The sequence below is a fragment of the Triticum dicoccoides genome, chromosome 4A (assembly GCF_002162155.2).
Source record: "Triticum dicoccoides isolate Atlit2015 ecotype Zavitan chromosome 4A, WEW_v2.0, whole genome shotgun sequence".
Taxonomy (NCBI): Eukaryota; Viridiplantae; Streptophyta; class Magnoliopsida; order Poales; family Poaceae; genus Triticum; species Triticum dicoccoides.
The window spans coordinates 550,707,580-550,720,523 of NC_041386.1; the positions used below are offsets into that span (position 1 = coordinate 550,707,580).

General features: G+C 42.7%; 1 protein-coding gene across 1 annotated transcript; it reads left to right on the plus strand.

The window, feature by feature from the left end:
* The first annotated feature begins 1,396 nt into the window (after positions 1-1,396).
* LOC119289116 (protein CUP-SHAPED COTYLEDON 2-like) lies at positions 1,397-3,356 on the plus strand. The gene is made up of 3 exons (XM_037568532.1): positions 1,397-1,639; positions 2,234-2,499; positions 2,639-3,356. Exons 1-3 carry the CDS (start codon positions 1,483-1,485, stop codon positions 3,116-3,118), a joined length of 903 nt encoding a protein of 300 aa, XP_037424429.1. The 5' UTR covers positions 1,397-1,482; the 3' UTR covers positions 3,119-3,356.
* Positions 3,357-12,944: the final 9,588 nt, after the last annotated feature.

The window sequence follows — 12,944 nt, forward strand, 5'->3', positions numbered from 1 at the left end:
AAGGCGCCCCACCTGAATATTTCTCATTTCTTCATCAAAATGCTGAAAAGTTCAGCACGAAGCCAAAAGCATAGGGTTACAACTTTTTTCACAAAACCTTTTGCAAGGCAGTGGAAGAGAAGTCACACTGTTAAAATAATAAATGCAAAAAATGCATATATCTTTTTCTTTGCTTATTCCCAAATTGTTATCGTAAAGAACCAATTAAAAAGGCTATCGCCATATTAGCCTTCAGATCAAATGTATTGAATAGATTGATTTTAATACAAAAGACCATGTTATCCTTTTTGACTGGAGGGGCACCTTCTAATCTCCACATTTAATCTGCGTTGAAATTTGTAAATTTTTTTAAGGGGGGTGTACCAAAGCAAAGTTCCTAGTTTAAAGCTTAGAAATGGTGTGTGTTCTTATATAACCGTTGGAAATTCCAGGTACTTAATTATAAATTTTCAGAATGACTTATTTTAAAATTTTCGGAAATGACTCACTTATATTTCTCTTTTGCCTAGGGATCTTTTATACAAAGGTTTTTCTTCAAAATGAAAGATAACTCCCTAGTCCCTAGACCGCGAGGGCAAAATGACAATTGGTCCCAAAAGTATACTCCTACTCGATGGGAAATTTTAGCATGTCACATTTCCTCCATTCTCTTACCTTGATTCCACTTTGTTGCATCTTTTGACATTGTTAATCGGATCGGCTCCGGAGATTAACCAACCGGTCGGGAGGGCATAATCAAACCTGCATGATCGATGAAGAATATATTCCCCACGACCACCCTCTTGCACCGCAACCACCAATCTAGACATACGATATATATAACGCATCTTGATTCACCGCCAGTCACTTTCACACGTGCGAGGGTGCAAGCCGATCACACATACGTGTAGCGCCGACGACAATCGTCTTTCTGATTGCGTGCCAATCGTCTCAGCAACTCAAAGTACAGTGTCGTAATTCGTTGCCACTAAGAAACTCTAGTTATTCCTGTCACGTCGCCGTGCCTAGCTGGCTACAGGGCTGGCCGTGTCGCCGTTTCGCCGGAGAAGTGGCTAGCTCCGGTGGGTGGGGAGTGGTTGGAGTTGGCCGGAAAACACGAGACACCCACGTACAGAGACCCATGCATGCAGCCCCCACGCGTGCAATCGACGGGTGGATCTTCCCTCCTCCGACCTTTTCGCCGGATACGCGCCTGTCGCCGTCGCCAATAATCCTCCCCGTACCTTTCCTAGCCGTGGTTGTTGAGACCTCGAACAGGGCTCTAGAAGTATGCGCAACAAGAGTGACTTTAATTACTCCATTTTCTTGTCTTCACGTACACATGTGCGCCCTCGTTGATGATGTATATAAGCACGCGGTCTCTCCTTCTGCCATGGATCGTTGTGCTGCCTGCTGAGCTGAGCTGAGCTGCTCCTGCTGCTGGACTGTGTACTGTGCAGTCGGCCGGCGGAGAGCCAGCGGGTGTCGCCGGAGTCCAAGGTCATGATGGAGGAGGGCCTTCCCCCGGGGTTCCGGTTCCACCCGACGGACGAGGAGCTCATCACTTACTACCTCAGCCGCAAGGTCTCCGACTTCTCCTTCGCCACCCGCGCCATCGCCGACGTCGATCTCAACAAGTGCGAGCCATGGGACCTTCCAAGTAAGTGCTTAGTTCCAGTTCCAGCTAATCCTTCCCGTTGCACATTCACTCGTACCATAAGGGCTTGTTCGGTTGAGGTGGATTTGAAGGGGATTGAGGGGGAATTAATCCCCTGCAAGCCAAAATCCCTGCAAATCTCCTTCAATCCACCTGGGGTTGGGATTAACCGAACAAAGCCTAAGGGAAAGAAACTTGATTTGAATTTGTGCAATCCGCCAATTAACCACGTATATATTTTTGTGCTCGTTCCTGGATTTTGTTTTTTGGCCATTCACTCTTGTGTGCAAATTAAACCGGAACTAGTGTCAATTGCTTTTCAACCATCTTGTTTACTTGTGGCCTCCCTCTTTTTTTGTCGATTTGGTGAGACTTCTAATGCCTTGACCTAGTTGATAACATGCACATATTCAAGCCGTCACTATTATGTACGCACTACTCTAGATTTACATGGTAGTTACTTAGGCGTACTAAAACTTAGTCGTCGTCGTTGTCAATGTCAAGTTGGCATACACCGGCCCATACGACCTACGTACATTGGTTGGCAATTGATGGATGTACGTGCACTAAAAATTATTGATGGATGTACGTCTGCAGGCAAAGCTAGCATGGGGGAGAAAGAGTGGTACTTCTTCAGCATGCGCGACCGGAAATACCCGACCGGCATCCGCACGAACCGCGCCACCGAATCCGGCTACTGGAAGACCACCGGCAAGGACAAGGAGATCTTCCACGGCGGCAGGCTCGTCGGCATGAAGAAAACCCTAGTCTTCTATGGAGGTAGGGCTCCTAAGGGCGAGAAGACCAGCTGGGTCATGCACGAGTACAGGATCCAGAACAAGTTCCCATACAAACCCAACAAGGTATACATACAAACATCTCTTAATTAGGCCAAGTAACTGCAACTTGTTATAGAAAATGTTGCAACAAATATTCTAAGTTTGAACTAGATTGTTACTGATATGGTTGTGTGAAATGTTCCTTTGTCTTTGGTTTTCGAAGGAGGAATGGGTGGTGTGCAGGGTGTTCAAGAAGAGCCAGATAGTGAAGATGAGGCACCCACACGACAGCCCCGAGATGGACTCCCCATGCAACGAAGCCCACGCCTCCCTCGGCGAGCTCGGGGAGATCGACGTCTCCTCCATGCTCGGCGGTTTCGCCCCGGCCGGTGCGAACGCTTCCGGCGACAACTTCGGCCACCGGATCGACATGGGCGCGTACATGAACTGGCTGGCGGCGGCAAACCAGGGCGCGGCCGCCATGCTCCCATGGGCGGCTGCGGCGGCGCCGAGGTTGCTCGGCACCGTTTTCTCTGCGAACCCCGCCATGCAGAAGGCGCTGGCGCCGTTCGCCGGGTGCAGCCAGCTGCCGAGAGACGTCGGCGGTGACGCCTTGTTCGGGAACGCCATGGCGAAGGTGGACATGGAGTGCGAGCAGCCGCCGCAGCTGGAAATGCACGAGTCCACATGGAGAACCTTCTGATAAATTCATCAGTTCATCGCCTGAATAACAAGGAAAAGTAATACAGTTATATAACCCTAAAAAAACTGTGGTCATAAATTATCTAAGATACATTTGTAGTTAAAAATGGGGCAATCCCATGGGTCAGAATCAATTAAAAGTTTAACTAGACAAGTTCGTGGGTTCGGTTGATCTATGTCTTTTAAGCTGTACCAAACATTGTATGTTTGTCCATCTGTTATGAAATGAAAAAAGGAAGTGTCTTTTTCACCGACAGTAACATCACTTTAACATGAGGACCGCGCTATACGTTGGCCGGCTGATATTTTGCAAAGATCATGCAGGTAGACAACTGTTCGGTCTCGTGTTTGGAGCAACTGGATCATATCACATCATTATCATTGCAACATGGACGACATTGCGGTCGGCCATTGCAACACGGATGATGTTGCGGTCTCTCATCGCTACATGGGCAACATTATGGTCCCCCATTGCAACTCGGATGGCATTGTGGTTGCCTTGCAGCCCTCTGGCAGCACGAAAAAGCGCCGCCTCGCAGCACTGGCACGGAGCTTGTAGCAGCTCACGTGAGTAGTGGCGGCTTGCAGTACCTTTGCCATTGCCATTATCACCTGTCGCCCTCCAGCCATGGCGGTTGTTGCCCTCGCAGCAGTGCACGAGGGGAGAGAGAGAGGAGAGACTCTCGGGGAGTAACAACTCACCGGGGAAGGGGGGGAGAAAAAAGAAGAATTGCAAAGGGGATTGACTGGAGGTAGGGCAGAATTCGGTCGAGGAGAGCTAGATGACCATTTTACGTATTATGTCATGTTCAGTTATTTTTATTTATTATTTCTTTTCCATATGACTTTTATTAAAAAAATGACTTGAAATATTTCACATTTTAAAAGATACCCATAACGTGTCTAAAAAGTCATCATGTGGTGTTAAAATAAACTATGTGCAATTTTTTTCAAAATGTTCATAGTAGCCAATAAATGTTTGTCACATTTAAAAAGTATCCGTACATTTAGTAAATATATTCCTGACATTTTAAAAAGGTTAGTACAATTTAAAACATACAAATTAATTTAGAAAAAAATGTTTCAGACCATTGAAAAAATCTTTTTGACATTTATAAAAAATGCTCATGCGTTTTAAAATACTTTCATAACATTTTTCTCAAAATGTTTATATCGTGAAAAATTATTGTGCTATTTTGAGAAAATGTCTTGTACCATTCAAAAACTACTCTTGACATTTCAAAACAGTTTACGTATTTCAAATATGTTCGCGAATTTTATTAAAAAATTACTAAAATAATTAAAAAATGTACCTAAACAAATATTCTTTTTACCATTCAAAAAACCGTTCAACGTGTGTTTAATTTTTTTTAACATGTACTTGAATAAATTTTCAAACATGTAAATGGTCTTCATGTTTTTAAAATAATGGCGAATTTAAAAGTGTCCAGAATAGAAAAAACTTCATGAATTTGAATGAAAAGGTTAATAAATTTAAAATTATTCATGATTTTATAAAATATTCAAGAATGTAAATAATGTATTTTAAAATATTCCCACTATATAAAATAAGGTATTTGAAAAAATGTTAATAATTTCGCAAAGAAAAAAAATAGGAAAAGAACGCCAAAATACGGACAGAAAAATATTCTAAAATTCAAAGGAAAATCAAAGGATGTCCAGAAAATGAAAAACATGTAGAGAAAAACATAAAAGGGAAGAGAAATAAAAAAAAGGCGAAACCTCCAGGATGGATTGTCAAGAAAATTGCATATAACTCTAGCAGAAAGGTCCATTACATGTGGAGGAACAGTGCTATTTTATTACTAGTGAGCCCAAGTAGCTTGCCCATGGTGCGCAAAAACGACTAGAATTGGAGGGGCACGGTTATGGGCAAATCCTAAATGACACCTTATCCTTATGCGCCCGTTTCTTCACTTTTCGCATACGAGTGCACACACCCCACCGCGATGTGCGGGGCCGTTTTCTCCTCTCTTTTTTCAAACTGCAGCATCAAAGGGTGTGCGCGGCGAGGTTTGAACTTGGGAGCTCCAGGTTCAGAGAGCAGTGCACCACACACTAGGACAGTCCGACACTTGTGCCTACATACTTCTTTTCTGTCTTTTATTCTTTATCCCCAAACCGGTTTTCCTTTTTTTGAAACGGGTTTTTTTATTTTTCCTTTTTTCACTTTGTGTTTCTTGCTCTTTTGGTAAATGCCCGAACTTTCTTCAAGGTCGTGAATATTTTTGAAAAGCAATGAATTTGTTTTCAAAATCAATGGACTTTTTTCTAAAATCAATAAAAAAATCAACTTGATGATTTTTCAAATTCGCTGAACTTTTTTTGAACAGGTAATTTTCTTTCAAATTCGTGAATAATTTTATAAAAAAATAAAATTGATCAAATTTTTCAAATTGATGAACTTTTTCTATCAAATTCAATTAACTATTTTGAAAATTAATGATTTTTTTCAAATTCGATGAACTTGTTTCAAATTGTCGAACTTGTAAAAAATCGTTGAACTTTTTTCATAATATCATGATTTTTTTTATTTTGTGTGATATATTTTAAAATTTCGTTAACTTTTCAAAACCGCTGAACATTTAATAAATCTATGATTTTTTTATATCACCAACATACTCAAATCGCAAAAGAATGGAGGCCTTTTTTTCTTGAACCAGTAGGGCACCGCAGCCAAACAAATTGCAAGCAAGCGAGTTGATCGAGCGAATGAAGCTGGAGCGAGCATGGGAGCGATGGTTTAATGAGCTGGCCTGCCAAGGTGGTGCATGTGGGCGCCAGTTTCTCCATATGGAACTTAAGGCGCCACTTAGGAGCTCGCACGGTTATGTCTCGTTTGGTGCCAGACAGTAGCTTTTTTTTAGGGGTATAACAAAACTTTATTGCTCATAGTCCACAACTTGTGGAATACAAAATGGATCATGTGGTATTGACATCCAGACATGTCTTCCCTGAACCAAGGAATGCGAGTATTTGGCTAATCTATCAGCATCATGATTTGCTGCTCTACCTTCGAAGATAAAATTACAATTAAAATTACGCGTTCTAGCCTTGATTTCGTGGATGATGGCCCCATAACTCCCTTTGCTTGCCTTCTCAATATCAGTGACTACCTGTTTTGAGTCACAAGCGATGATAAAATCCTAGAGCAAGAGATCTTCTGCCAAAGCTAAACCCTCTCTGCAAGCTAGAACTTCCAGGGTCGCTACATCTGTTATTCCCTTGAGCACCAGGGCTGAACTTCCCAGAAAATTTCCTGTTTCGTCTCGACAAACTGCAGCTGCTGCTCCCCTTGCATGAACTTTTGAGACTGCAGCATCCACATGGATCTTTGCATACCCTACAGGAGGTGCTTTGGGTCTAACTACAGCTGGTTTCAGACCTGCCGCGTGCTTCTTCCCTGATGTTGGTAGGAGCTCCAGCTCACTAATGAACCGAGTGATGAACTGGTGAGTTGCGGACGGACTTTGGAAAATTTGATCATGTACTGCCTTTCTTCTCGCCCACCACAATGCCCAGAGTGTGACTGTGAGTGGGATAAACGCGTCATGTGACAATGTGTCGATCATAGTGAACAACCATTGCTTTGCATTTGGCTCCGTCGTTGCACAAAGATGCTCCGCCAGCTCTCCATCAACCAAAGCCCAAACGCATCGAGACATCGAACATTCCAACATGGAATGGCGCCAGGAGTCCTGCGCGCCACACAACCCACATGCTCTGGACGAGGCCATCCCCCTGTGTGCGCGGACATCTTCTGCAAGGAATGATTGTTTTGCAAGTCTCCATAAAAACATTCGAATTTTACCGGGGACTTGGGTTTTCCAAAGTACCTTCCATCATAATGCCTCGCCATCGGTGCTTGACGAACCAGAAGAACCATCAAGCCAGGCTTCTCTTCGCAGTTTGGTGTCAATCATCATCCTATAAGCAGATCTGACAGAAAAGCACCCATTTTTCTCATAAAACCAGCGCCAAGTATCTGGAGTATTGCTAGTACAGATAGGTATTTGTAATATTGTGTGTATGTCAATCGGCAAGCAGATTTCTGCCAACTTAGCCAGATCCCAAGCCGCCGAAGTTGAGTCAATCAATTCGGATACCAATTCTGGGGGGTTATTTACTCTTGCTCCAAAAGGCCTCATCATCTCCTTTCTAGGGATCCAGTTGTCCGACCATATGTTGGTAGAGCTTCCATTACCAATGGTTCGAATCAAACCTTGCTTTAATATATCCCGGCCCTCAACTATGGCTCTCCATATTTGACTTGGATGATTGCCCAACTCAGCGAGCAAAATAGAAGTGTCTGGGAAGTAAACATTTTTAAGGATTCGAGCACTAAGAGCTTCTGGACTCTGTAATATTCTCCATGCTTGCTTTGCCAACAAAGCCAAGTTAAACAATTCAAAATCTTTAAAACCCAATCCTCCCATGCTCTTAGGTTGTGTCATTGCCTCCCATGAGACCCAATTAGGTTTCCTTTTGCCATCTTTACTTCCCCACCAGAACTTCCGTATTAGCATATTCAAGTGCTCACACAATCCCCTAGGCAACTTAAAGCAAGACATGGAAAAAACTGGAACTGCTTGGGCCACTGATTTGACTAGCACCTCCTTCCCTGCTGAAGACATTGTTTTCTCTATCCATCCTTGGACTTTACTCCACAGATAATCCTTCAGGTACTTAAAAGCACCATTTTTGGAGCCCCCCACTTCAGAAGGCATTTCCAAATATTTAGCACTCAAGGTCTCATTTGGAACCTGCAGTAATACTTTAACCTCATGCCTTATGCTTTCCGGACATTTTTTGCTGAAAAATATCGATGATTTGCCATGGTTGATCCTTTGGCCCGAAGCCTGACAATATGTGTTCAGCAACTGGTTTACCTCATTAGCCCCTTTTGCACTAGCCTTAAAAAACAGCAGGCTGTCATCAGCGAATAATAGGTGATTGACTGGTGGCGCCGAAGGTGCCACCTGTATCCCACCTATGTTGGATGACTCATCAATGGATTTTAAAAGGCACGAAAGGCCCTCTGCTGCAATCAAGAATAGGTAAGGGGAAATCGGGTCTCCCTGTCGAATCCCACGAGTAGGTATGAACTCCTGTAGATTCTTACCGTTGAACAAAACAGAAAACTTGACAGATCTTACCATGCTCATCACTATATTCACCCATCTCTCTGTGAAGCCTAGTTTTAGCATCATCTTCTCGAAATAGTCCCATTCAACTCTATCGTAAGCCTTCATCATGTCCAGTTTTAAAGCACAATGTCTATTTTTCTTTGCTTTATTTCTCTTCATAAAATGGAGACATTCATAAGCTGCGATGATGTTATCAGTAATAAGCCTGCCTGGAACAAATGCCGATTGCTCTTCTGAGATAATGTCAGGAAGTACTAGCTTCGGCCTGTTTGATATGACCTTGGAGGCTATCTTGTAAAGAACATTGCAAAGTGAAATAGGCCTGAACTGTGTCAAAGACGTGGGATTCTTTACCTTAGGTATTAAGACAAGAATTGTACTATTAATGCACTCCGCTGATTCTGTCTCATTGATTATACGAAGGACAGTATTTGTGACCTCAGAGCCACACACGTCCCAGTGACGTTGAAAAAAATGGGCAGGAAATCCATCAGGACCTGGCGCTTTTGTCGGGAACATCTGGAAGAGTGCTACCTTTACCTCCTCTTGGGTATATGCCGCTTCTAATATCTGATTCATCTCCGGAGTTACTTTTCTCGGCACCACGTCCAGGACTCGGTTCATGTCATGCACTCCTTCTGACGTGTATAAGTTACTATACAATTCTGTAGCATGCGCCTCCATCTCTGAAATCTCCTCTGTAACTCTCCCATCTGGTAGTTGCAATGACTTAATTTGATTTTTCCGTCTACGTCTGCTTGCTCGTAAATGAAAGAAATAAGTATTCTTATCACCGTGAACGAGCCACTCAACACGCGCCCTCTAACGCCATAAAATCTCTTCTCTGTGAAAAAGTTCTACCAGCCTATCACATATCTTGATCTCTGCATGCGTAGGTTCTTTCCGACCAGGGTCAGCGCGCATGATGGAAAGTTGCTGCTGCAAGCATCGAATCTCACGTCTCACATTCCCAAATACATTCCGATCCCATGCAGACAGATCGGATGACAGTGAATCCAGCTTTTGTTTAATCCCCTGAACAGTGTTTCCCTGTCCCTTACCCCAACTTTCAGCGATTGTGTTTGCTAGCTCATCATGGGATTCCCACATCACCTCGTATTTAAAGCTCTTGGGCCTACTGGTGCATGCATGCACATTGCTCAACCTGAGTAATAGGGCTACATGATCGGATGATGCTGCATTTTCATGACTCAATTCTGCATGTGGCATTGCGAGCGTCCAATCCGCTGTAGCTACACATCTGTCAAGCCGGACTCGAGTATAAGTTCCCCCTGTCACCTTATTTTCAAAAGTCCATGGATTACCCTTGAAACCTATGTCAGAAAGTCCACAGGTGTCCAAATCATCTCTAAACGCATCCATTTGAACTTGGCTCCGGCTGCCCACACCGTCGTGTTCACTAGCATGGATCACCTCGTTGAAATCTCCCATTGCTGCCCACGGCAGTGTACTTGCTGCAACAATGCCTCGTAGTAGATCCCATGTCTTGTACCTCTCTGGGACTTGTGCCTCACCATAAACAAAGGTCAACCGAAAAGGGGAGTTGACGAGTTCATCTATTTCCATATCTATATGATACTGGGAATAACCAATAACTTTAGCTTTTATTGAACCTTTTCCAAAATACACCAAGACCACCACTCCTACCAACACTACTGACTGCAAAACTTTTATTGAAACCTAGACTGTCTACCATACTTTCGACTCTAGAGCCCTCTATCTGAGTTTCAAGAATACATAATATAGAGGGGGCAAAACGCTTTGTTAGATCACGAAGCTCGCGAACTGTCGCGGGTTTGCCAGCCCCGCGGCAGTTCCAACTTATAATACTCATTGGGCCCGGCGGCGCCCATCTTGTGAGCCTGCCAAATTCTTTGCAGCCAGAGCCGTATCATTGTCGTCATTGTTTGCCTTTGACCTCTTTGGATTCCTCTTCGGTGGTGGACTCATCGCAGGTGCAGCCTGCGGGATTATTGCAAGCTGGTTGTTTTTAAGGTCCCCTACAATCTTCTCAACCCCACTACTCCCTCCAGTTTGCACTGTGTTGTTTGAACTCTTCCTGCTAGGATCAAGCATATCAACGTCATGCTGTTCCTCTAGTGGCTCCTCAAAATCATCATACCGGGGTGTGTTGTTTCTTCCTCCTCCACGCCCTCCTCGGCGGCCTCCTCGGCGTCCTCGACCCCGGCCAGGGCCATGACCGGTGTGCATATACCAATCTGCTCTGAGCTCTTTGAATACCAAGGCAGACGGAGGATGAATCCCGTCACCATGTTCTTTAAAGAGATGCCCCAACATTCCACAAACCGCACACCAATCTGGCAGCTTTTCGTACTTGACTTTATAGATCTGGCGCTTTTGATCGCGGATCATGGAGACTGTGTTCTTGAGGGGCTTCGTAACATTTATTTTGACCCACACACGGTAGAAGTTTCCAGCAAAATCCTGGGATTGGGGCTCTGCAAACAGCACATCTCCTACCTTTGCCGCCAACGGTGCTACTAGGTGAGCATACAGATCCGGAACATCATGGATCTGAATCCATATATCTATGGTGTCCAGTTTGATAGTTGATGGCTTTGTCACCCCATCGTATTCCTTGATGATGACAGCATCCCCTCGGAAATTCCACGGCCCATCTTGGGTAACTCTTTCCCAATCCCCCAAGCATGAAAACTGAATGGTATAGATATTATCCTCTAGAGGCTTGAACTTTGCTTCTTGCGCCAGATCCCACGTAGAACGCATGTTTCTGTAGAACCAGGTCTGGCTATAGGTTTTATCTGTATGAACCCACGCCAGAGCTAACCATCGAGCGGCCTCTTGGGGCGCCTCTTTCTCGTCAAAAACGACGTCATCCAGATCCTCCTCGCGTAGCCCTAACTCCTTCATCATCCTCTCGACATCGTTGGTCTCTGCTGATCCGGATGCCTTTTCTGAAGCCATGGAAGTCCTAACCCGATTGCGAACGATCGAGTTGTTGTAGCGGAACCCTATGCCCGTCGAGCCCTCGTCCTGCCGGTCCGAGCTTCGCTTCGACCCCTAGGATCGGAAGCAAGAAGCCAGGCCAGCCCTTCTAGGAGATCGGCGGCAGGGAAGATCAAAAACCTCAGTGGCGGCGAGTCGCCTCCAGGAGGAAACAAAGGAACCCTAACGAGAGGGAAGATGGCATCTCCTCAGAGAGCCAGTTAGTGGGCTGGCTTAGTAATTTTTGTGAGGCCGACATTATGCATTTGCTTAATTTCTTTCGTTTATATTTTGAAATGTTTTTATCAAATTTTCCATATGCAATTATTGAAAATACAAACAATTTTTCATACATATATTTTAAACTAAATTTTGATTACAAAATTCATACACCTGTGATTTTGAGGGAACGTTAATGCAGTGTACAGATAATTGTTATTGTAGTTTTATACTCCCTCCGTCCCAAAATAAGTGACTCAACTTTGTACTAAAGTTAGTATAAAATTGAGTCACTTGTTTTTTTTAAAAATTGAGTCACTTATTTTGGGACGGAGGGAGTATAATATTGATAACGTCAAAAAAATTGTAACAAAACAATATTCATGTGTTTCAATAAAATGGGCATGAGATTGTAAAAAATGGTTTACCATGTATTTGAGAAAAAAATAAACATGTTTATAAAATGTTCCTGATATATACAACAAATGTACAACACACATGAAACAAAGTGGACATTAAAACATATACTGAGAAAAATCACATATTTGAAAAAAGTTACCGGTGTATACTTTAAATGTAAACATACATGAAAAACAAACACATGACACCATATATTTGAAAACAAATGTTAGTTATGTATTTGAACAATGCTAAACGTGTATAACAAAATATTCTTAGAGTATGTATAATGTCTATGAATAAGTAGACATTGAAATGTAAATTGAAATAAATGCTAATTATGTAGTTACAAAATATTAAATGTGTCTAAAAAAATTAATAGTGTACACGAAAAATGTTAAACATATGAATAAAATAAACATCAAAATATATATTGGGAAAACAAGTGTTAATTATATATTTGAATAACGTCTAAAGTGCATAGAAAAATATTCTTGATGTATACATTAAAACAAAAATGTATTACATTTATGGAAAAAGTAGACATTAAAACATATATAAAAAACTTAATCATGTATTTAGAAAAATGTTAAGCATGTATAGAAAAATGTCCCTCGTGTATACGAAAAACTTTTATTGTGCATGAAAAAAAGTTGATAACCTGTTGAAAAAAGGAAAAAACTAGAAAATGATGCAATAAAAAAATGAAAACCGGTTAGGAAAAAAGTAAATCTGAGAAAAGAACCAAAAACCAAAGAAATAAAAGGAATAGTGAAAACCAAAAAAACAAGGGAAAAAGCGGACAAAAACCAAAGAAAATAGAAGCCTGCCGCTACTATGTTGGACTGGCCCACTAGTTGCTGCCCATTTGCGATGCCTAATAGGACTCGGTTTGGGCGAGACATAGCATTTGCAGAGTTGGATACTATTTACAAGTCACCTTTGCCCAATGGGCCACGGAGATATTGGGCAAGTTACCAAAGTGTTATTCTGCTCCCGAGCTCAAATGAGCTCGGGTGAACAGTAAAATAGAAAGAAATGAAAAAAATCTAA

Bases quoted from the DNA above. Each gene is read 5' to 3' on its own strand.
- LOC119289116 (XM_037568532.1), top strand. From the start codon at position 1,483: ATGATGGAGGAGGGCCTTCCCCCGGGGTTCCGGTTCCACCCGACGGAC. The intron at 1,640-2,233 runs GTAAGTGCTTAG...GTACGTCTGCAG, and splicing joins CGAGCCATGGGACCTTCCAA to GCAAAGCTAGCATGGGGGAG. The intron at 2,500-2,638 runs GTATACATACAA...TGGTTTTCGAAG, and splicing joins TCCCATACAAACCCAACAAG to GAGGAATGGGTGGTGTGCAG.